Source organism: Bombina bombina, chromosome 1 (assembly GCF_027579735.1).
Source record: "Bombina bombina isolate aBomBom1 chromosome 1, aBomBom1.pri, whole genome shotgun sequence".
Lineage (NCBI taxonomy): Eukaryota > Metazoa > Chordata > Amphibia > Anura > Bombinatoridae > Bombina > Bombina bombina.
This window is the reverse complement of record NC_069499.1, coordinates 710,202,287-710,226,755: the sequence shown is the minus strand read 5'-3', so window position 1 is coordinate 710,226,755 and position 24,469 is coordinate 710,202,287. Positions and strand designations below refer to the sequence as shown.

At 37.7% G+C, this 24,469-nt stretch overlaps 1 protein-coding gene across 1 annotated transcript in view; it reads right to left on the bottom strand.

Moving 5' to 3' along the window:
• Positions 1-6,983: 6,983 nt before the first annotated feature.
• Positions 6,984-24,469, bottom strand: part of LOC128645890 (uncharacterized) — a 60,092-nt gene continuing 42,606 nt past the window's right edge. The window contains exon 3 of the mRNA XM_053699204.1: positions 6,984-7,855. Within this exon, the coding sequence (XP_053555179.1) occupies positions 7,809-7,855 (47 nt within the window). The 3' untranslated portion in view covers positions 6,984-7,808. The remainder of the gene's footprint in view (positions 7,856-24,469) is intronic.

The window sequence follows — 24,469 nt, the reverse complement described above, 5'->3', positions numbered from 1 at the left end:
TAAAAGGTGAATTTTTTCACCATCCCACACAAGGTACAAAATATAGGATCAAACAATAGTTAACATGTAGGTCCAAATTTATAATATATCTTATTAAATGTCCGTGTGGTTTTTATTATATTGGTGAGTCCTGTAGGGAAGCTAGAGAGCGGATTACACAACACAAATCGAATATAAGATGCAAAAATAAGGATGCCCCTGTCGCATCACATTTTATAGAAGATGGCCATAACATCAGCCAATTACACTTCCAGATTATAGAGAGAGTAGATATCCCCAGGAGGGGCGGCGATAAGAGAATTTAAGGTCAGGGAAATGTTTTGGATCAATAAGTTACAAACTCTGAAACCAAAGGGTCTTAACAAGGACTTTGATTGGTCGCTCTTCAGATAAACAAATACTCTATCTGTATGCAACATATACTGAATATTTTGATTATTGCAAATGCAGCTTCTCATTTTTTAATTATATGCATAGGGACTATATGTATATGTTTTAATTGTGCATTTTTGTAACTTTGTCATTACACACTTTACATAGTGCTTGTTTAAAATGTCAAATATCTTTAAATGTTATAAAAATTGTAAGCACTAGATGGCGCTGTTTTATAATCAATGTGTAGTTGATGTGCCCCAGCATAATTGATTCACACTTGTGTATCTGTTATAAAGGTAGTCTCTCTGTATATTCAGGTAGACATGACTAAGGACCTAATGTAGGTCTGAAGCGTTGCTTGTTTGTGGACCATGGCACAATAAAGGTCTTTTATATCAAATCTTTATTTAAAAAGCAGGAATTTAAAGCTAAGGAGCCAGCCCATTTTAGGTACAGTACCCTGGATAGCGCTTGCTTATTGGTGACTACATTCAGCCAACCAATAAGCAAGCATAACCCAGGTTCTGAACCAAAAATGGTCCGGCTCCTAAGCTTTACATTCCTGCTGTTTAAGTACAGATAGCAAGAGAACGAAGAAAAAATGATAATAGGAGTAAATTAGAAAGTTGCCTAAAATTGCATGTTCTATCTGATTCATTAAACAAAAATTTTGGATTTAGTATCCCTTTAAGCGTTATATGAATTACATACATAAAACTGTCTAAATTATTTTTTTCCTAATAATTTTATAGTAAAATTTATAATTTGACTATTTCTATTTGTAACTAAATTTAGGTATTGACTTAAAACATTTAACCTACTTCAAATCTGTAACCATTCTTTTCTTCTCTCTTTCGCCTCAAGTATATTTTCTGACTGCTTCAAAATTCTATATTGTAATGTAGGTGTAAGATTAAGTAAATATAGATTAAATTTCCTCAGAAAGAAATGCATTCTGCTATTTATATCCTCTAGAACAAACTGTTCTACAATAAATTGGCTATGCATAGATTTAATAACCTTTTTAGAAAAAGAAGAAAACTTCTTCAGCATCCATTTCAATCTGTTTTTTTCCATCCAGCCATCACTACAATTATAAACAGAGGTATTACGTCACTTGATAATCCTGGTAACCAACCAATTTATTTTAAAGTGACAGTCAACACCAGAATCCCTTTCGCCCGTTCCACAAAAGTTTGCGTTCGCCGTTCGCGAACCCAATTTTTTAGGTTCGCGACATCACTACTGTATGTTGCACAATCAAGCTTCTTGCCCAAAAAAACCCTGGATATAGACTGCTCGAGCTTGGACTCCCAGAGCATTGTGCTCCAGGAATGGGTCGATGAATTGACCATACTCATTGTCCAAGCTCTCCATATCTATATCCGGGATTTTTATGGCAATATTGTGCAACATACAGCAAACCATAAAAATTAAGGAGACTTTGGAGGGGGCGTACTGAAGAACACCACCAGAGATGTCCAAGCAGCGGAAACGGCTCTTCAGCACGCCAAAGGTGCGCTCAATAACAGATCTTGTCGCAGTGTGTGCATGGTTGTAGCGCTCTCTCTCTCCCCCATCTCTTTTGTGCTCTCTCTCTCTCTCCCCCATCTCTTTTGCACTCTCCCCCCTCTCTTTTGCGCTCTCTCTCTCTCCCCTCTCTTTTGCGCTCTCTCTCCCCCCTCTCTTTTGCGCTCTCTCTCCCCCCTCTCTTTTGCTCTCTCTCTCTCTCTCTCTCTCTCTCTCTCTCTCTCTCTCTCTCTCTCTCTCTCTCTCTCTCTCTCTCTCTCTCTCTCTCTCTCTCTCTCTCTCTCTCTCTCTCTCTCTCTCTCTCTCTCTCTCTCTCTCTCTCTCTCTCTCTCTCTCTCTCTCTCTCTCTCTCTCTCTCTCTCTCTCTCTCTCTCTCTCTCTCTCTCTCTCTCTCTCTCTCTCTCTCTCTCTCTCTCTCTCTCTCTCTCTCTCTCTCTCTCTCTCTCTCTCTCTCTCTCTCTCTTTCTCTCTCTCTCTCTCTTTCTCTCTCTCTTTCCCCCCTCTTTCTCTCCCTCTCTCTCTTTCTCTCTCTCTTTCCCCCCTCTTTCTCTCCCTCTCTCTCTTTCTCTCCCTCTCTCTCTTTCCCCCCTTTCTCTTTCTCTCTCTTTCTCTCCCTCTCTCTCTTTCCCCCCTTTCTCTTTCTCTCTCTTTCTCTCCCCCTCTCTATCGCGCGATCGTACCCGGCCATGCCCCCTTCACGGCCATTCACACCCGGTCACGCCCCCTTCACATCAGCCACGCCCACTTCTGCCGCAGATCAGCTAGGGACTCAAAGGCCAGGTGTGTTTGTCTTTGTGCTGTCTCTACTGCGCATGACAGCTTCGGAAAACACACTTGGCCTTTTATATTATAGGATGTACTTTAATTACTTTACCTGCAAATTTATACTGCAGTACCTCATCATTAACACTTTCTTTTAAGTGTCTGAATTGTACAGCTCTAACTCCCCCCACACAATTCCTTTTTATGGCTGCATATATATCCACCAATGATATGGTAGAATGCAAGACTTTAACACTCCTAACCTGCCGGTGCATGCCTAGAAGCAAATAAGCTGCTGTGAACTCAATTAAAATACAATGCCACCCCCCATCGGTCTACTCCAGAAAGCACAGCTATGTAAGTCGTTTTGCTTAATTTTGAAAATTATTTTAAAATACTTGCCAGCAATTTTTAAACCATTTTTTTTATGCAAACTATTTTTACTTAATTAGCCCTTTTAAATATGCACAGATCTCAACATGTTTTATGACACTTTAACTCTCATGAGATTTCATAGTAAACGTCTGAATACGGAAATGACATGAGTGTGCATGAGGCTCACTACCTTGCCGGTCCCGGGACAGACATACTGATTTGCTGCTTAAAGTGCTTTGCAATACTTTGGACATTTTGAGGTAAAATATCTTTCTTTTTTACATATAGATGTGCAGGTGATATTTTCTAGTCAGCTTTTTACAACTATGCTGCATCACTTTCAAGTGTTTCAACATTTGGGTATCATGGCCCTTTAAGAAGTATGTACTTTTGGTAACCTAAAATAAAAGACATCCATATATGTAATACTATATTATATAGACAGTGGGCGTTTATTTACATTAAGAAGCATCTGTTACAGGGAAAATGGGATACTTTCCTTGTCTTTAGATTATATTAAAGGGACAATCAACTCCAAAATTTGTATTGTTGAAAAAAAAATAGATAATCCCTTTATTACCCATTCCCCAGTTTTGCATAACCAACATGGTTATATTAATATACTTTTTACCTCTGTGATAACCTTGTATCTAAGCTTCTTTTGACAGCCCCCTGATCACATGGCTATTTATTTATTATCTATTGACTTGAATTTTATCCAATTAGTGCTGTGTTGTGCACAACTCGGGAGTGAGCACAATGTTATATATATGGATCACATGAGCTAGCAGTCTCCTGTTGTGAAAAGCTAATATAAAAGCATGTGATAAGAGGCTGTCTGTAGTGGCTTTGAAACAGGCAGACATTTAGAGGTTTAAATGTTATACAATATATCATAATATGACAATGTTGGTTGTGCAAAGCTGGGTAGAGTGAAGATGTTATTTATCTTTGTAAACAATAACGATTTTGGTGTTGACTGTCCCTTTAAGGAAGGGTCCCATATAAATGGATTATTTGTAATCAAGCTTTTGTATACTATCTGACTTGAAGGTTAAAAAAAATGTTTATGGAGAATCAGAAAGTATTGCTGCAATACTTTAAATGATCAAACCATTTTAGTTTCTGAATGTTTTGTGTGTGTGTGTATGTATATATATATATATATATATATATATATATATATATATATATATATATATATATATATATATATATATATATATATATATATATACATACACACACACACACACACACACACAATTACATTGATTACAAAGTCTAAACAGTTTCAAACCTAATCCTGACAGGCCATCTATGTTGTCATAAAAAGGATACAAATAGAGAGAGCCTAGTGTTCATTTCCAACTGCTTAGAAACATTGCAGCATGCCAGTATCATAAATACTATATTAGATGCTAATTGAGGTGAGGGGCTATGTTGTTATAAGTCTTCTAAGGACAGATGATCAAAAATTCTCCACCTTGGAGAGAAATTATAGTGCAGACTTCACAGCGGCTGAATTCTCTAAGAAAAATGACAGAATCTAAAAGCTTCCGAAAGATGAGATCTGACTCCTATAGAAAGAAATCAAGCTCTCTGGGATAGATAATCTCACAGGGAAGTGTGAAGTTAACAGTGGAGCACCTGAAACTGATTATTGCCGGTGCTCAATGATCAAAAGTTTGCTTGGCCAGACGTGAAAAACTAGTCTGACTCAAGATGGGGCTGCCCTAAGGGAATTATCTTAAAGGGACAGTAAATCCAAACATTTTCTTTCATTGTTTAGATAGAGAATACGATTTTTAAAATGTGTTCAATTTACTTCTATTATCAAATTTGTTTTATTCTCATGTTATTCTTTGTTGAAGGGATACCTAGTTAGGTAGCGTGCACATACCTGAAGCACTAAATGACAGGAAATAGTGCTGCCATCTAGTGCTCCTGCTAATGTATAACATTGTTGCAAAACTGCTGCCATATAGTGTTGTGGACACGTGCACACTCCAGCTTTTCAACAAAGGATAACACAAAAACGAAGAAAATTTGATAACAGAAGTAAATTGGAAAGTTGTTTAAAATTATATGCTCTATCTGAATCATGAAATTTTAAAAATTGGGGTTTATGTCCCCTTTAGAAAAGGGGCTGAAGTTGTGAGGTGTCTCTAATAGAAAGTAATAGAGATCACTAGAAAGGGAAGAGTTGGGTTGAGTGAAGTTAGCAGGAAGCAGAGGACACACTTAAAAAATTAAATCCTGCAACAAATACAGATCAGATTTCTTTGCTTTCAGGTACTTTGACACACCCTTCAATTTGCAAGAAAAAAACAGTGAGATCTGCATGGAGAACATTTTGAGAAAATATGCCAGACCTGAAGGAGAAATTTCAGCTACATCCATGGAACATCTTTGTTCAGTTCACTAGCAGAGACAGGAAACTCATTCCTAAACCAGTACACTTTGAATTTCTTATTATTGATACAAATTTTTAACAGAGGTTTTTGCATATGCAGTGTAGTTTTATTACAGTTCTACTGTGTGTCTCAAATAGTTTTTTTCCCTGCATAATATCAGTGATTTTTAATTTTTCTCTAAAATACATTGTTTGCAGGACAATGTCATTATGATTTAATGAATTAAACAATAGTTACATTTTTCAATTACATATTTATTTGTTTGTATGGTTTTTAAAGGGGCAGTAAAGTAAAAATTAAACTTTCATAATTATTTAAACAAATTTCCAATTTACTTGTATTATAAAAAGTATGTTGTTCTCTCAGTGTATTTTAAAGTCCCTTTAATAAGTGTATTGTGAATTTTGAGCAAACGTTATCTGCATACAGCTGGTGAGAAAATATGAGACTTGCAGAAGTAAAATGCTCAGAGAATATGATGAGAATTGTGAGAGCGATTCCGACACATCCAGGGAACTCCTGGGTTCAGACCAAATAACTTGTATGTCCTTGCCAATTGCTGGAACTGTCAGGCTTATTTCACAAAGGATAAATTCAAAGTGCAATGTAATTTGTAAAAGATACAGAGAAATATACCTGGTATGTACAGAAATTTGTAAAATCACAGTCCTAAATGAACTGCTGTATACAGAATTTAAATGCATTAAAATACAAACTACAAAGTGCAAAGATTAAATTTAATACAACTTTAAGGACAAAACCAGAAGTTTTAAGCACACAATGTAAATGTAAAAACAACTCTCATATCATGCAGCGCTATATTGCATTGGGTTTGTCTCTCCTTCACATACAGAATTGCAGGGAACACCCCTCATATAAAAATAACTTTTGCCTTTCTAGAATCTTGTGAATGATCTTGCAGATCATTTTACATCATCTCAACTGATCATTTTAGATCATCTCATCTGAGCAGAGGGCTTTAGATCATCGGGCCCTAACTGAGATATAGTGAAATTACCTAATCCTGTAAGCCCTTGTTTCTCATACTGTGTTACATTTGTCCTTGGTGTACCTGGAGTATTGGTAAGGGTTACGCAGTGGTCTATGACCTTACATTATTGTTTTCCCTAGTACAGCTAAGGTAAACATTTAAAGGGACTATAACTATAAACTACATTATTATAAACCTTCATATATAAGAATAATTTTGCAATAATAACTGCAGCTTTATTTTGTCAAATAAGTATATTGTTTTTATATAAACATGGGAATAAGGGAGCTGTTAAATAATTTTGGATATGTGTATAATTACAACAGAGGTGCAGACCCTATAATACTATAATCAAAAAATATGGAGAAAGAAAATAAGGATAAGTAATCCTTATAAAAAGATAGGGAATTCAGCACTCTCCACTACACATTTAGGAAAATGAATATAAGTAAAAATCCTAAATATCTATATATATATATATAGATGAGCGTGGAACCTGGTGGGTACAAAGAATAGAAACGTGACAATTAGCATGCATTCAAAGCACCAATAGTTTATTAATTACAAAAAGCAAAAAAAATGAAAATTCATATATATGAAGCTTAATATCTAAGAGAGACGTCTCATGGGAAAATAGGTCATATGTATAAGCATAACAAATAAAGTGGCTTAATATAATAGTGAACCTGCAACACCTCTATCAGAGGACAACCCCAAAGTTATTGGTTATATAAGGGTAATGTTGTCATAATAATATCTTGAGGATCTATGCAGTTCACTTAGACATAAAGCCATAGTAGAAGGTAAAACCACAGTTAAATCGTTATGCAAAAAGTGACACAAATACAACAATTTCAATATACCAAATCTTAAACACAACACCAAAATCAGAGGACAGTCCCGAATGGAAGGGTTAATACTGTCATGATACAAGCATAGGATCTATGTGTTTGAAGATAGGTATTATCCAGCAGATTTGAACAGTGTGATACAATTATTATATGACTCAACAGCATAAGAAAAAGAGAGCTGATAATTAGTCCTTCCAGACCGGCTGTAAGAAGCGCAAACCAGGCATCCACTTATTGTGCGGGAGGAAAGAAGAAGTGCATTTCCACTGCCTGTATGTGATATTGTATATTTCTCATGCACTCACAGTCTTTTCAATATGATGAGGTGCTGAATCCTTGAACTGCTGCAATACGGTAAGTGTTGAAGTTGGAAGCAAACAATGAGTCACTTTGAGTAATCCAAAAGACAAATCCCACAAGTAAGCGTCTCATCAGAGAGATCGGCTGCTGCGACTGTCTACACGCGTTTCATCCCCTTGACTGACAGGGACTTCCTAAGGGCTGACGTCATAGTCCTAAACTCGGCCTTTTATAGGCCAAATTGAAACACGCCTCTGGGAATCAATGAAAGTGTAAATGCAACAATGAAACAATGATTAAGATAAAATATATATACATAATACCTACGTAATATAAAGTAAGTGATAAAACTAGGTACTTATAAATGCATGCAAACAAATTTCAAGTAAAGCAAAAAATCATGTAAATGATATCACTGGGGGCGGAACCCGTAGGTGAGAGTAGCTCCAAAGACACAGAGGGCACCAGTAAGGGTTCAATTATATAGTGCTTAGACACAGAACTTTGTCAGTATCAAATCAAAATATATATGTGTGACAGGTACAGGACTGTTTAATGCGGTAGAGGTCAAAAATTGTATAAAGAACATTCCTTATATTTTTAAGAGACCGCTGCAGGATCGAACCTAAGACTTCAAAGCTCCCTGACTTAATAAAAATGATTACCTATACTAGTCTTAACCCACTCTTCTAAACAGGAGAACCACATATGGTGGTAGTCTAAAGCCATTAGGCATAAAGACCCGATTGCCAATTAAATCTAACACATGAATTTGCAGGCAAACCTCAGAAATTTGGGTAATTTAAGAAATATGAAGTACAGCGCCCAAATTATGGGACAAAGGATAAGGCAAAGAAAATTTCATCAGGAAAGCTTGTTTTTAATATTATTGATTTAGTTATTATTGGGGCGAGGGTTCGAACCTAGAACCTAAAAGGTATCTGAATGTTCAATTAAACTGAAACAGTACTAGTCCACTAGACCATAGTAACCAGAGATCAGGCTTTATTAAAAGATAAAGAACATAATCTTGAAAATTACTTCATCTATAATTAGAAAACAATAGTACATCATTCATTAAAATGATGACCAAACGAAAAGGCAAGAAAAAATCAATCAATCAAGAGTATTACAGAAAGGAAGCAAATTCAAGTTTTTCATTTAACCCAAAAGGTGCACATGTATGCAAACAGTATATCCAACCAGTTTCTTTTTGGAGGAGACATTTGTCTTGATCTCCTCAAGTATATTGTTTTATGTTTATTGTTTTCACTGATTTCCCTGTCCGCCAAAACAAAAGAACCCCTGCTCACCAATCACAAACTAATATTGAGATATAGCACAAACTCTGTTAGCACATGTGCAGACTGGGGTAGCCTGCACTCTTGTATTGCCTTAAAGGGACATTTTGAAAGTTTTTTACAGTTAGACAGTACTAGTTCATGTGTGTCATATAGATAACACTGTGCTCACTCCCGTTGAGTTATTTAGGAGTCTGCACTGATTGACTAAACTGTATGTCTGTCAAAAGCACTGAGATAAGGGGGCAATCTGCAGAGGCTTAGATACAAGGTAATCACAGAGGTAAAAAGTGTATTAATATAACATTGTTGGTTATGCAAAACTGGGTTATGGGTAATAAAGGGATTATCTATCTTTTTTAAACAATAACAATTATGGTGTTTACTGTCCCTTTAAGGTGGCTTAGCACTGATTCAACTTAGTTAATATTGTAAAGAATAAACTGATAATTCGCCTTTTAAAAGCATGTGACACCATAGAAGCTGGGAGATAGTCAAACAAGCACAATTTTTAGATGTATTTTACAGCAAAAGGCTGCAAAATAAATAATTAATGTATATTGCAATAATGTTTCATTTGTAATAATGAAACAATTTCTGCGTTGTTGAAATGTCAAGTTTAATGGTCCTTTAATATCACAGAAATCACTCACTGGGGTAAATGTAATAAATCCCGGCGAACATGATTCGTTATAGCGAATCATGTCTGCCCGGCATCGCTAAATGCTGATAGCAATCAGCCTCTAGTTAAGGTGGCGGATAAGTTAAGGAGCAGCGGTCTTACGACCGCTGCTTCTTAACTTTTGTTTCCGGCGAGCCGGAAACTACAGGCGTAGATAGCAGCATCCGCTGCTTGTTAAATCTACCCCACTGTATCTGACTCACCTGCACACAGTTTGTGACATTTGAGGAATCCAGCTGATAAACACTGATATAAAATGTGTCACAGGGAACGTGCCAGGTAAAGTGTATAGAACTATGAAAAAGTGTTATAGAGAAATGTGCCAGATATAAGAAAATGTTCCTAAATAAAATGTGCCATGCAAAGTATGACTTCCCTCATCATGGGCCCGATCCGATATGCAGCGTCGCCCGCAAAAGCTGGCGACGCCAAATTTTGTGCTGGTTTGGTATCTTATATACGGCGTAACCTAGAAGTTACGCTCGTATATTTTTGCCTCCAGACGTAGTTTTTTGGCCCATAGACAGGTATACCAAACCAGCGCAGTTTGGTATCCAATATACAGCGTAAGGAAATCTTACTCCATTTTCACCTCGCCACAAAATGCAGGCGTAGTAAACCTTACGCTGAGTATTGGAGCCTCGTAACTCCCTAAACTACCTGCAAAATAAAACCTAACACCTAACGCATGCGCAATGTCTATCTACCTGTCAACCGCAATCCCCCGCCGCAATCCCTAATAAAGTGTTTAACCCCTAAACCACCGCTCTCAGACCCCGCCGCCACCAACATTAAATGTCTAACCCCCTAATGTGATCCCCCTACACCGCCGCCACCTACATTAAAATTATTAACCCCTAATGTAATCCCCCTACACCGCCGCCATCTATATTAAAATTATTACCCCCTAATGTGAGCCCCCTACCCGCCGCTACCTATTTTAACTATATTACCCCCTAATCTAATCCCCCTACACCGCCGCCACCTATATTAAATGTATTAACCCCTAATCTAATCCCCCTACACCGCCGCCACCTATAATAAATGTATTACCCCCTAAAATACTAAAATGTACCTACCCTAAACTAAATTACAAATAGCCCTGAAAAGGGCTTTTTGCGTGGCATTGCCCCAAAGTAACCAGCTCTATTACCAGCCCTTAAAAGGGCCTTTTGCGGGGCATTGCCCCAAAGTAACCAGCTCTATTACCAGCCCTTAAAAGGGCCTTTTGCGGGGCATTGTCACAAAGTAATCAGCTCTTTTACCTGTAATCTAATCCCCCTACACCGCCGCCACCTATAATAAATGTATTACCCATTAATCTAATCCCCCTACACCGCCGCCACCTATAATTTATGTATTACCCCCTAAAATACTAAAATGTCCCTACCCTAAACTAAATTACAAATAGCCCTGAAAAGGGCCTTTTGCGTGGCATTGCCCCAAAGTAACCAGCTCTATTAACAGCCCTTAAAAGGGCCTTTTGCAGGGATTGCCCCAAAGTAACCAGCTCTATTACCAGTCCTTAAAAGGGCCTTTTGCGGGGCATTGTCACAAAGTAATCAGCTCTTTTACCTGTAATCTGGAGCGTGGAGGATCCTCTTCATACGATCACCGCCGTACACTGAATAGGAATTCAAGGTACGTGATTAAAAATGGCGTCCCTTGAATTCCTATTGGCTGATTTGAGCCTTCAAATTCAAATCAGCCAATCGGATGAAAGCTACTTTAATTCTATTGGCTGATTTGAATAGCGAATAGAATAAGAGCTACTGTAATTCTATTGGCTATTCTAATCAGCCAATAGAATTACAGTTGCTCTTATTCTATTGGCTATTCAAATCAGCCATTTTTAATCGCATACCTTGAATTCCGATTCAGTGTACGGCGGTGATCGTATGAAGAGGATCCTCCACGCTCCATGGCTCCGGTCTTCAGTTCCAGCGTTGCCGATCTTCAGTTCCTGCATCGCTGGTCTTCAGTTCCAGAGAGGACGGTCCTCAGCTCCGCGGTCATCGGTCTTCAACTCCTCCGCTCCGCGCCGGCTGGTTCCTGGAAGAAGAAGAGGTCGCCGCCTGGAAGAAGACTTCTCCGCCTGGAACAGGACCTTCTCCGCAGGTCTTCAGGACAGGTAAGGAGCACTTGGGGGTTAGACTTAGGTTTTTTAAGGGGGGATAGGGTGGGTTTTAGAGTAGGGGTGTGTGGGTGGTGGGTTGTAATGGGGGGGTTGTTCTTTTTTTTCACAGGTAAAAGAGCTGATTACTTTGGGGCAATACCCCACAAAAGGCCCTTTTAAGGGCTGGTAATAGAGCTGATTACTTTTTGTAATTTAGGGTAGGGACATTTTTTTATGTTGGGGGGCTTTGTTATTTTATTAGGGGGCTTAGATTAGGTGTAATTAGCTTAAAATTCTTGTAATCTTTTTTTATTTTTTGTAATTTAGTGTTTGTTTTTGTAATTTAGTTTAGAGTATTTAATTATATTTTAGTTTAGATCATAATTGTAGTTTAATTAATTTATTGATAGTGTAGTTGTATTTGTAACTTAGGTTAGGATTTATTTTACAGGTAAATTGGCAATTATTTTAACTAAGTAGCTATTAAATAGTTATTAACTATTTAATAGCTATTGTACCTAGTTAAAATAAATACCAAGTTACCTGTAAAAAAAATATAAACCCTAAAATAGCTACAATGTAATTATTAATTATATTGTAGCTATCTTAAGGTTTATTTTATAGGTAAGTATTTAGTTTTAAATAGGAATATTTTAGTTAATAAGATTAATATTATTTAGATTTATGTCAATAATAATTACGTTAGGGTTAGATAGGGTTAATATTTATAATATATTAACTATATTAATTATTAACTATATTAATAATATATATAATATAATAACTATATTAACCCTAATATAATTAGGGTTAATATAGGTGGCGGCGGTGTAGGGGGGTCAGATTAGGGGTTAATATATTTAATATAGGTGGCGGCGGTGTAGGGGGATTAGATTAGGGGTTAAAATATTTAATATAGGTGGCGGCGGTGTAGGGGGGTCAGATTACAGGTAAAAGAGCTGATTACTTTGTGACAATGCCCCGCAAAAGGCCCTTTTAAGGGCTGGTAATAGAGCTGGTTACTTTGGAGCAATGCCACGCAAAAGGCCCTTTTCAGGGCTATTTGTAATTTAGTTTAGGGTAGGGACATTTTAGTATTTTAGGGGGTTAGACATTTATTATAGGTGGCGGCGGTGTAGGGGGATTATATTAGGGGTTAATAATTTTAATATAGGTGGCGGCGGTGTAGGGGGATTAGATTAGGGGGTAATATAGTTAAAATAGGTGGCGGCGGGGTAGGGGGCTCACATTAGGGGGTAATATAGTTAAAATAGGTGGCTGCGGTGTAGGGGGATCATATTAGGGGTAATATAGTTAATGTAGCTGGCGGCGGGGCCTGGGAGCGGCGGTTTAGGGGTTAATATATTTATTGTTAGGAGTGAGAGGGGGGATTGCGGATAGAGGGGTATACGTGTCGGGCTAGTTTTGGGAGGCGTGTTAGACAGTTACGGGTGATTTAATATTTTAGTAAGTTTTTGTAGGCGGCGGAAGTTTCTAAAGTGCCGTAAGTCACTGGCGACTCCAGAAATTTGTACTTACGCAAATTTCTGGACATCGCTAGTTTGTCAGACTTACGGCACTTTAGCATCTGACGGCGCCGTATATGTGATAGCTCGAGTTGCGAGCTGAAACTACGGGCGGCGCAGGTTTCCACGTTTGCGCCGAAACCTGCGCTGTATATCGGATTGCGCCCCATATGTTTTCTAATTTAAGGGACATAATATTGAGGAACGATTTGCATGTTCTTGCTGTTATCTCTATAAATTGCTATCTATATTATTTGTTGCTCTAATATTTAGTATTTGGATAAAAAATGGATTTTAAAATAACTTAAAAAAGAAAACTATATTTTATATCAAATAGTCACATTCTGGGGTATGATTGCCTCTTATTTTTTATAAACTTATGATATTTATGTGTTGCAGTTAGGGAACATATAGGGGTACTTGCTACAAAAAGGTTGAGAAACACTGTAGTAAGCCAGTCCAACAAGTACTTACATAAATCACATACATCATCAATTAGGTTTTTCAATACTAGGTAGCTGTAAGGAATCTTTAGAAACCGACGCTGATTATTTCATTAAAAGGACAGTCTAGTCAAAATTAAAGGAATAGTCCAGGCAAAAATTTCTCCCCTTTAAATTATTCCCAATGATCCTTTTAACCTGTTAGAGTGTATTAAATTGGTTACAAGTAGCTCCTTTACTCCTGTTTCAGCATTTGAAATAGCTGATTTAGCCTGTTGTATCGCCACCTACACTGAACAAATTAATACTGGAGTATAGGCTATTGAATAGCCTAAGTATACACAGCCAGCAGAAGAGATTACACTCTCAGTGGGATGCAGGATAGTTAAGTAATAAAATGATCATTTTCCATTGTTGTCTCTATGTATTGAGCTTTGGTGTTCCAGCCAAATAAAAGATAAAGAAGCAAGTCTGTTTACACAAACTTAGAACATAATGAGATCTGATATCACCTTTAAGTTCAACCCATTGTAATAGGCTGTGGTTTCAAAGCACAAAATCAGCTACTTCATATACACAAATAAGCATGAAAATGGAATTTCTCAAATATTTTATACTCTGCAGTTGGTATAACAAGTCATTTAAAATACATTAATGGAAAAACAATTTTACAGAGTACTGTCCCTTTAAACTTACATTCAAATTAAGATACCAAGAGAACAAAGAAAAATAATAGGAGTAAATTAGAAAGTTGCTTAAAATTGCATGCTATGAATCATGAAAGTTTAATTTTGACTAGACTGTCCCTTAAAAAATTCATGATTCAAATAGGGCATGCAATTTTAAACAATTTTCCAATTTACTTTTATCATCAAATTTGCTTTCTTCTCTTGGTATTCTTTTTTGAAAGATAAACCTAGGTAGGCTCATATGCTAATTTCTAAACCCTTGAAGACCATCTCTTATCTCATTACAGTTTGACAGTTTTTTTTACAGTTAAACAGTGCTAGTTCAGTTGTGCCATATAGATAACATTGTGCTCACTCCCATGGAGTTATTTATGAGTCGGCACTGAATGGCTAAAATGCAAGGCTGTGAAAAGAACTGAGATAAGAGGTCAGTCTGCAGAGGCTTAGATACAAGGTAATCACGAAGGTAAAACGTATAACCGTGTTGGTTTTGCAAAACTAAGGAATGGGTAATAAAGGGATTATCTATCTTGTAAAACAAAAACAAATTCTGGTCTAGACTGTCCCTTTAAGCTGGAAAACCGTGGATTTTTGATCCCTAAAAACTTAAAGCGCACATGGCAGGATTCCTAATTTGCAGCTTGTTGTCTTTTCTGCTAAAGCTGAATAATGTAACAGTGGAAACTCTAGTTGGCTACAGACCAGGGACATGCACTCAAAGGAGGCAGGGGAGGCAGTGCCTACCCTGCCATATGTGGCCAAAGCTTATTATTAAATTTTAATTAAAACAAAAACAACAAAAAAGTCAAAAAAAAAAATATTTCCACCCATGTAATGCTATGGAGAGGCAGGTATAGGAACGCTTCTCTCCATTGCAGTACATGGGTCAAAGGAAAAGCTGTGCTGCAGCGCCACCTGTGTTCTATCAATATATTAGCAGCAAAAATTGAGACCAATAGGAGGCACCCCTCTTGATGCCTTCTAGCAAGTGAAGGATATATAGAATAATCAGAAGGAGGATGCAGTGAGCAGGGTCATGTGACACAACTGGAAGCTGAGGTAACCTAAGAACAGAAGACACCAAGCAGAAGAGTAAAGTAGTATTCTACATCTCTTGTGAATGTGATTCACAAATTGTGTTCAGATACAGCTCATTAACAGGGGGGGGCAGTAAGTGAGCATAACCCAATACTGACAGGAAGTCAAAGGGTCAATTCAAACTTAAATCCATAATTTAAAACCCAGAGTTTGAAGTTAAGTGTGCAGTGTCCACATTATTTAAATTAAAGTTTTTGACATTGAATATTGCTAAGCCTCCCTTTTTCATGGTTATTTTATTAAATTTAGTACAAACTCCATATATGTTATGTCTGTTCAGTCAGAGGATGCAGTATCTATTTTTATTTTTCTCTGTGTCTCAATTTATTTAGAGACTGCTGTTAACTTGTAATTCACAAATCAATTGAAAGCTGTTGCATTGTGTTTATATTAATAAAAAGGAGATGAGTCATTTAAAAAAAGATATGTAATTATTGCAGTTAAATGTTTTTAGAAATAGTGCCACTGTAAAGTAACTGGTTAAACACATAGTCAAAGGGAGACATTTAAAATTAAACTTTCATGATTGAGGTAGAGCATGCTATTTTAATAGACTTTTCTAGTTATTTAAATTTTGAGAATTAGCATCAACTGTTACTGGCCCCATGTCAGCAAATCAAATTAGTTTTTGAAAGGAACATGAAAGTCATAATTACATTTCCATAATTCAGATAGAAATTGCACAAAAAAAATAAATAAATAAACTTTATATTTTACTTTTATTATTATTTACTTCATTCTTTTTGTATCCTTTGGTGTCCTTTGTTGAAGAGCATACCTACGTGGGATGTGCACATGCGTTTCTTGAACACCATATTGCAGCAGCTGTGTTGGCAGTATTGATAACTTGTCCTTTGTGTAAAACTTGTATGGTAAACTATTTATATTTTTACAATACAGTAGTGAGTAGAGAAGAGATTGTGTATCATTCTAATTGCTTAGTAACTGGCACTGTGCCACAGAATTGTGTGAGTGTGTATGTGAGCAGAGTGTGTGTGCTTTATTCTCCAGGTAATCAATACATTTCCGATGAGCTGGTGCTTTAGTGCACTGTTTCTCAACAATGGTCCTCAAGTACCCCCAACAGGCCAGGTTTTCATTATAGCTGAACCAGTGCACAGGTGAAGTAATCAGCTGATCAGTAACTCAGTGGTTACTAACTTGCTCTCACCCATCACCTGATTATGTCACCTGTGCACTGGTTCAGCTATTATTTAAACCTGCCCTGTTGGGGGTACTTTTGGCCCTCTGTACATGTGTTTCTCCGGCGTATCATATCTAGTGCCTCACAAGCCTCTGACCTCACTGCACATCACTGCTACAGACTCAAGTCTGGGTTGTCTCCTCCAATTAAAGGGACAGTTTACTTAAAAATGTTATCCCCTTTAATTTGTTCCCAATTATCCATTTCACCAGCTATAGTGTATTAAATTGTAGCTTGTTTACCTTAATTCGGCATTGGAAATAGCTGATTTAGTCTTTGGTATCCCCACCTTTACTGAATGTTTCTGGTCTTAAATAGACAGCCTACACTAAATTAAATATAGGCTATTTTAAATAAAGCTTTAAGTGTAGATAAAATTTGCAATTTACATGCATTACCTATTTTGCAGCTAACTCTAGTAAAAATGGGAAAAACCTTGCTGGGTGTTTTAATGAATATGTTTACTTATGCCCTATACTCTAATCATTGAGCTGTTTTCTCCTCACTCCCTAACTAACTGCCTACAGCCAGGAAGTCACTAACTGGGAAGCAAGTGTGTACACAAAGTGATAACATAATGAGATATTTTACATGCAAGCTCAACCCATTTCTATAGTCTGTGGTTTCAAAGCACAAAACCAGCAATTTCATATACACAAATAAACCTTTTTATACTCTGCAGCCGGTATAACAAGTCATTGGAAATACAGTAAAGGAAAAACTATTTTACAGTATACTGTCTCTTTAAGTAAACTGGAGGGAGGCATTTGGCAAATGAAAAACAATTGCAACAAACAAGGCATTAAGCTGTTCTAATAACATTCAGATTCTACTGATAAATTATTCTATTGGAAGAAAGTGTTATAAGTTCAAGGGGGTCTATTTAAGAAGCAGCGGATGTTGCCTCCTACCCACTCTGCTTTAGTTCCGGCTGAAGCAGAAGTTAAGAAGCAGCGGTCCTAAGACCACGGCTCCTTAACTCGTCCGCCACCTCTAAAGTGGCGGACAACAATCCGCCCGATCGAATACGATCAGGATGATTGACACTCCCTGCTAGCGGCTGATTGGCCGCAAATCTGCAGGGGGTGGTATCACAAGAACTGCTGGTGCAATGATAAATGCCAACAGCGTAAGCTGTCAGAATTTATCGATGTGCGGCGGACATGATCCGCTATATCGGATCATGTCCGTCCGCACATTAATAAATGGACCTCAAGGTGTTTACTGCCCCTTTAACTGTAAGAAATTGAATAACACTTGTTCAGTATGACAAAATAGGCACTAAGGGGCTAATATCTATAGGTCTCTGGGATGGCGAGATGATTGAAGCAGTCTTGTCATATTGCAATATCCTTCAAAGAATTTTAGAAAGGCAGATTTTAGCATGAGAGTTGTTTATCTAGATAAGTGGGTTATGGATGTGAAGAGACACATACATTGTAATATAATGTTCAAAAATGCCACCAAAGATTTTGCTTTTGGTCATCAGGTCCCCTATAACTTGATAAACACCATAAAGTTTTACTAAGGTGTTTTTAACATATGTTTTAAAAACCTTGAATTCACTGAGTATTTGGATGCAGATGAGTTTATATTTCTGTATATACAAAACTTTTAGATATACACAGAACTTTACAACAACCCTAGCGGTATATTTTTATGCAGGGAAATGCTCATTGTACCAGTCTGGGAAGTAACTTAGGTTACCAACACAATAAATGTATTTTGCTCATTGATTCTTCCTTTTTATATCTTGTCCTGCTGTTCTCCTCCCAGTTCCCTGATCGTACTCCTATTCAATATATGTTTTCTGTAAGTAGAATATACACAGTGGCCTGCTCACCGTCCCCTGGGAAGCATAAATCTATTTTATTCTACCATGCAATGTAGCACAGAAGCTTTGGCTGAGGATCCCCTGCTGGTACCTATTACAGACGAAATGGAAGTTTCAAAGCAGGATCACAGACTATGTTATTTCCCAATTATCATTATAACACATGGCCAGTCAAGGCCCTGTTTTATGTATCCAATGGGGTCATTACAGCCATCCTTTATAATGATCTGGAACAAATACAGAGGGGAAGAACCATTTTCTTAGGACACTATCTTGTATGATTTAATTTAGAGGGCTGATAAGCGTACGCAATAAAACACATTTATTGTCAATTTATAGAATTTATCAGATTGCTCTATCTTTTATAATGAGATTATGTTCAAGAATGCAACGTAGGCTGCACAACTGGTAGTCTATGTGCAATCTAACTTTTCACTTCATATTTTATTTTATTTTTTCACTTATAGAACGTTGTTTATTTTGCTCTCCCTACATTATTCCAATAGAAAGTACATTGCACCCAGAGAAAGCAAGTAAGTTAAAAACACTACTGATGCTCTTTTTTTGGAAGTAACACAGAAAGCAGTGTGTGTTACAGAATGAAGGGCATATACATAATGTGATAGAATGATACATAATGTGATAGAATGTAATATAATGTGATAGAATGAGATAGCATATATCATATGAGACGGTATGGAAGACAGTCTGAAGAAACAAGTGTCTTAAAGGACGAGTAAATACAGTAGATTTGCATTATAAACGAATACATGATAAAAAAGATGATGCAATAGCAATTAGTCTAAACTTCAAATGAGTAGTAGATTTTTTTTCTGCCAAATTTCAAAGTTATGTCTATTTCCCCTCCCCCTCTATCATGTGACAGCCATCAGCCAATCACAAATGCATATATGTATATTCTGTGGATTCTTGCACATGCTCAGTAGGAGCCAGCAACTAAAACATTATAAATATTAAAAGACTGTGCACATTTTGTTAATCAAAGTACATTGGAAAGTTGTTTAAAATTGTGTGCACTATCTAAATCTTGAAAGTTGAATTTTGACTTGAGTGTCCCTTTAAAGGTGGAACAGACAGCCAGTGCAAAACAGAGTAGAGGCACTGAGAGCAAGTAGTACGTCAAATACAGGCTCCTACAACTATAGCCTTGAGGTAGAAATGTCCCAAATGTTTTGTTGTATTTGCCAAACCCAATTAGGAATTGATATGTAGCAGAGTTAGTCCTGGGAAGTCTGCAGTGTGCACTTTAAAGGGACACTGAACCCAATTTTTTTCTTTCGTGATTCAGATAGAGCATGCAATTTAAAGCAACTGTCTAATTTACTCCTGTTATCATTTTTTCTTCATTCTCTTGCTATCTTTATTTGAAAAAGAAGGCATCTAAGCTTCTTTTTTTTTTGGTTCAGAACGGTGGACAGAACTTTTTTTTTTTTTAATTTTCAAAAAGCTTTCTTGAATAGCTTAAAGTACACTATAGAAACATAACATAACACAAATCAATTCACTTAAGTGTACAGAGTAGAATCAAGTTTTGTACATATCCAACATATGAATTATTTTTCTTTTCACATAAGAGTCAATTGTATCCAATGAAAAAACTTACTTTCTTTTGTACTTAGGGTAAAAGATCTCATAGGAGGTATTTTCATCTCATATGCAAAGCAATATAAATCAATACCGTAACGGAGTATTGCAAGGATGTGTATTCCCTATGTTGCAGTTTAAATGTGTGATGTATGGTAATGATACATTACTCCCAGCAGAATCTGTGTAGCCTGCACATCACATGAGTACAGTACATAAGTGAAAGAACACAAGGCAGGAAAAGAGAGAAAGAAGAAAAGAGAAGAAAGGGGAGAGAAAAAAAAGGGGGGAAGGGAGGGGAAATAGGGTAAGGGGTATAGGTACATCCAAGGGGGAAAGGGAAGGAACCAGTCCATAGACCTTAGTGGTTATTAAGTACCTGCAGGTACCTAAAGAGGTTTAAGGAGCCACATACTCCAGATCATCCAGTATTTGTTCATACGCTCAGTCACGTTATAGTAGCCCCGTTCCATAGAAGCTAAATAGTCTATGAGTTGTGTTAACTGAGCCAAAGTAGGAGCTCCGTCTTTTTCCATGCCCTAGCAATACAGACTTTCGCAGCAATCAGAATCACAGCTATTAACTTTTGTTGAGAGTTTGGCAAATCTTGTAGACCTATATGTAGAAGAGCCAGAGCAGGAGACCTGGGAAATGAAAAACCTAGGTCTGTGAGTAAGGAAAATGTCTCGTCCCACAAAGGGGCAATTTTTTCACAGCCAGTACTGCTGAGAAGCAGAGGGTTAGATCTTAGATAGTTTAAGGGGAGTTAGATACCATTTTAGGAGGACTTTAAAGTAGGTCTCTAAGTGTGATACACAATGTATGGCCAATTTAGTAATTGTTGTCGCATGGTCTACGTCTTCTAGGGTAATCTGGACATTCATCTCACGACCCCAGGCCTTTATCTGCCATGGTATTGTCTCACTGAAATCATTTAGAAGGATTATGTGGTGATTCGTAAGAGGTCTTATAAGCTTGGTCTCTTGTGTCCATCTTTTTTCTCAGTTAGTGTTTTCCCTAAGATTTGTCTTGGGGAATCCCCAAGCCTGGCAATATCCCAATATTCTGTGGCTTTCAAACATAAGCCACCTGGGAGCCTCATCCACTCGGTCCACTATTTGCCTAGATGTCAGCATCCTCTTTTGGTGATAGAGGTCTCCTGTACAAGTAATGTTCCATGAGGACCAGTCCTGTACATGAATATTCAGAAGGCCTGTCAAAAGATCCTGAAGACTGTGGATAGGTGAGGGGTGTGGAGCTATTCCCTTATAGTGTCTAAGTCTATGCCAGGTCTGGCAATTGTCAAGGATTATGCTGTTCGTGATTAACAGATCAAGGAGCCTATGTTTGGGAACCCAAATTAGATCTTTTAGGTGAAGATACTTAGGAATAACAGCAGCTTCAATCAGAAACCATGCAGGTTTCTCTTCTTCATTGCTCCAACCAGCGATATGGGTCAATCTAGTAGCGTCATGATATAAGTATATATTGGGAAAAGCAATGCCGCCTCTGCATATAGGCCGTTGGAGAATACGATACGCCACTCTCGGTTGTTTGCCTTTCCACACATAGTTAATGAACAAGGAGTGGAACTGAGAGAGGTAGACTTTCAGGATAGTGAAAGGTATGCACCGAAAGAGGTAGAGGATTTTGGCAAGGATTTTGGGCAAGATGGACATTTTCAAGGTAGAGATTCGTCACATCCATGAGATTTCCCTGAAATCCCACCTCTGTAGGAGTTTCTTGATTTCAGCAATCAGTGGCTCAAAGGTGTGCTTAATGACCTTATTGATATCAGGGCCAAGCAATATCCCTAGATGTTTTATAAGTTCTGTATGCCAGGTGAAAGAGAATCGGGTTTTGAGATTTGTCAGGGTCACTGGGTCTATATTGATAGCCAAGGCTTCAGTCTTGAGTACATTTACTTTATAGAGACTTAGAGTCCCAAAAAATGCTAGAGTCTTAAAGACTTCTGGTATTGAAGAGCTTGGGTTAATTAACAAGACTGTTAGATCATCTGCGAAGAGAGCAATCTTCTCAAGCCTCTCACCTATCATTACTCCTTCAATTCTTTGGGAGCGTCTAATTTCTTGAGCAAGAGGTTCCATGGCTATAGCAAAAATCAAGGGCGAAAGAGGGCAACCTTGATGGGTGCCATTCGCTATGGAGAAAGGTTTAGATCTAAAGCCTACTCCTCTAATAGTTGCAAAAGGCGCAGAGTATAGTGCTTGAACCATTTTAATGAATGGTGGGGGAAAGCCAAATGTCCTCAAAACCTGCCAAATGTACTCCCATCGGACCCTGTCGAACGCCCTTTTAGCGTCCAGTGACAGGGCCACAACGGAAATTCCCTGTTTAGCTGATTCCGAAAAGACCTGTAGCAATTTTCGGGTATTCTCAGGCCCTTGCCTACCTAAGGTGAAGCCAACTTGGTCTATCTGGATTATATTGGGCAGCATATGGACAATCCTATTAGCCAATAGTTTAGAGTAAAGCTTGACATCTAAATTTATGAGCGAGATAGGTCTGTAACTGGTACAGTACAAGGGGTCTTTCCCAGGTTTAGGGATTGCAATAATAGATGCTTCCAGGAACTCTTTAGAGAAACTACCCGAATTGGCCACTTCAGTAAATAAGGAACATAAAATGGGAGCCAAGTGTCGTCTGAATTCCTTATAGAAGGAGCCGGTAAAGTCATCTGGTCCAGGAGACTTGTTTGGCTTGAGCTGAGAGATGACCTTATATATTTCCTTGTTGGTGAATGGAAGCAGATGTGTGCTTCTTGCATCCTCCGAAAGTTCAGGGAGATCAAGGGTATCCAAAAACTCCTGAATCCTATTCGAAGGGGGTGTAGCTAAATTTTCTGCCTCCTCTATATTATATAGCTTATAATAGTAATCGGCGAAGACATCACCTATCGCTTCAGGTGCTAAGATTTTGGACCCATTGACATCTATGGCCTGAATCCTGGAATGAGCAGTCCTAGCATTAAGCTTCAGCGCAAGAAGCTCATTCGCCTTATTGCCCTTATAATACATTAGTTGTTTAAATTTTGCTAAATTAGCTTTAACTTTATCTTGTTTCAGCTGGAGAATTTGCTGTCTAAGGATACCAATTTCATCTGACACGGAAACGGAAGGATTACTTCTGTTGTTTTTCTCTAAGTTTCTTAAGTTCGCTACCAGTTGACCCAAAGGGCCTCCCCTGTTTTTCTTAAATCTGGAAAATTCAGTAACACAGAATCCAGTAATAAATGCCTTTAGCGCCCCCCATAAAGTTTGGGAAGAAGTCTGCTCTGGTTTATAGAATTGAATAAATTCCTCAAGCACTTTAGTAAGGGAATCCCGAAATCCTGGCTCTTCCCATAAAGAGTTAGGAAATCTCCATGTGTGTCCACCTTTGCGAGCGATCGCCGGGAAAATATCAAAGGACACTGCATCATGGTCCGACCAAGTACAAAGATGTATACGAGAATCGGTGACCTCGTTAAGAAGTCTAGAATTCATAAAAAAATGGTCCAGCCTGGAATAAGATTTATGTGGGTTAGAGAAAAAAGTAAAATCCCTATCTTCAGGATGACATGACCGCCAGACGTCATATAGATCATGTCTTGCAATCAGAGACCGAAATTTGGCTGCTGTAGAGCTAGTATAGGAATCAATGGATTTACCAGACATAAGTTTATCTAGTTTAGGAACCTCAACGACATTGAAGTCGCCACCTATTATAATGTGTCCCTGTCTTACCAATTTCGCCTTATTTAGGACAGTTGTGAGAAACTGTAACTGCTGTTGATTAGGGGCATATAAATTGATCAGAGTGTACCAATTGCCATTAAGTTTACAAACACAGATGATAAATCTTCCCTCTGGGTCTTTTTCTAGATAGATTTGGTCGAACTGGAGATCTTTATGTAAGAGTATTGCAACTCCTCTAGTTTTGTCAGTGTAGGAGGCTGTAATAGGGTCTGGATACAAAGAGGACTTATACAGATGGAGCCGGTCTATAGTCCAATGGGTCTCCTGAAGGAGCAGGACATCTACCTTAAGCATTTTGCCATAGGCCGTCAATAGACTGCGCTTACCAGGTGAATTTAGACCCTTAGTATTTAAAGGGACACTCAATCAAAATTAAACTTTCATTATTCAGATAGAGCATGCAATTTTAAACAACTTTCTAATTTACTTCCATTAACAAAATGTGCACAGTCTTTTTATATTTAAACTTTTTGAGTCACCAGCTCCTACTGAGCATGTGCAAGAATAAGTGTGTATGCATTTGTGAATGGCTGATTGTTAACACATGGTACGTGTATGCATTTGTGATTGGCTGATGGCTGTCACATGGTACAGGGGGAGTGGAAAAATACA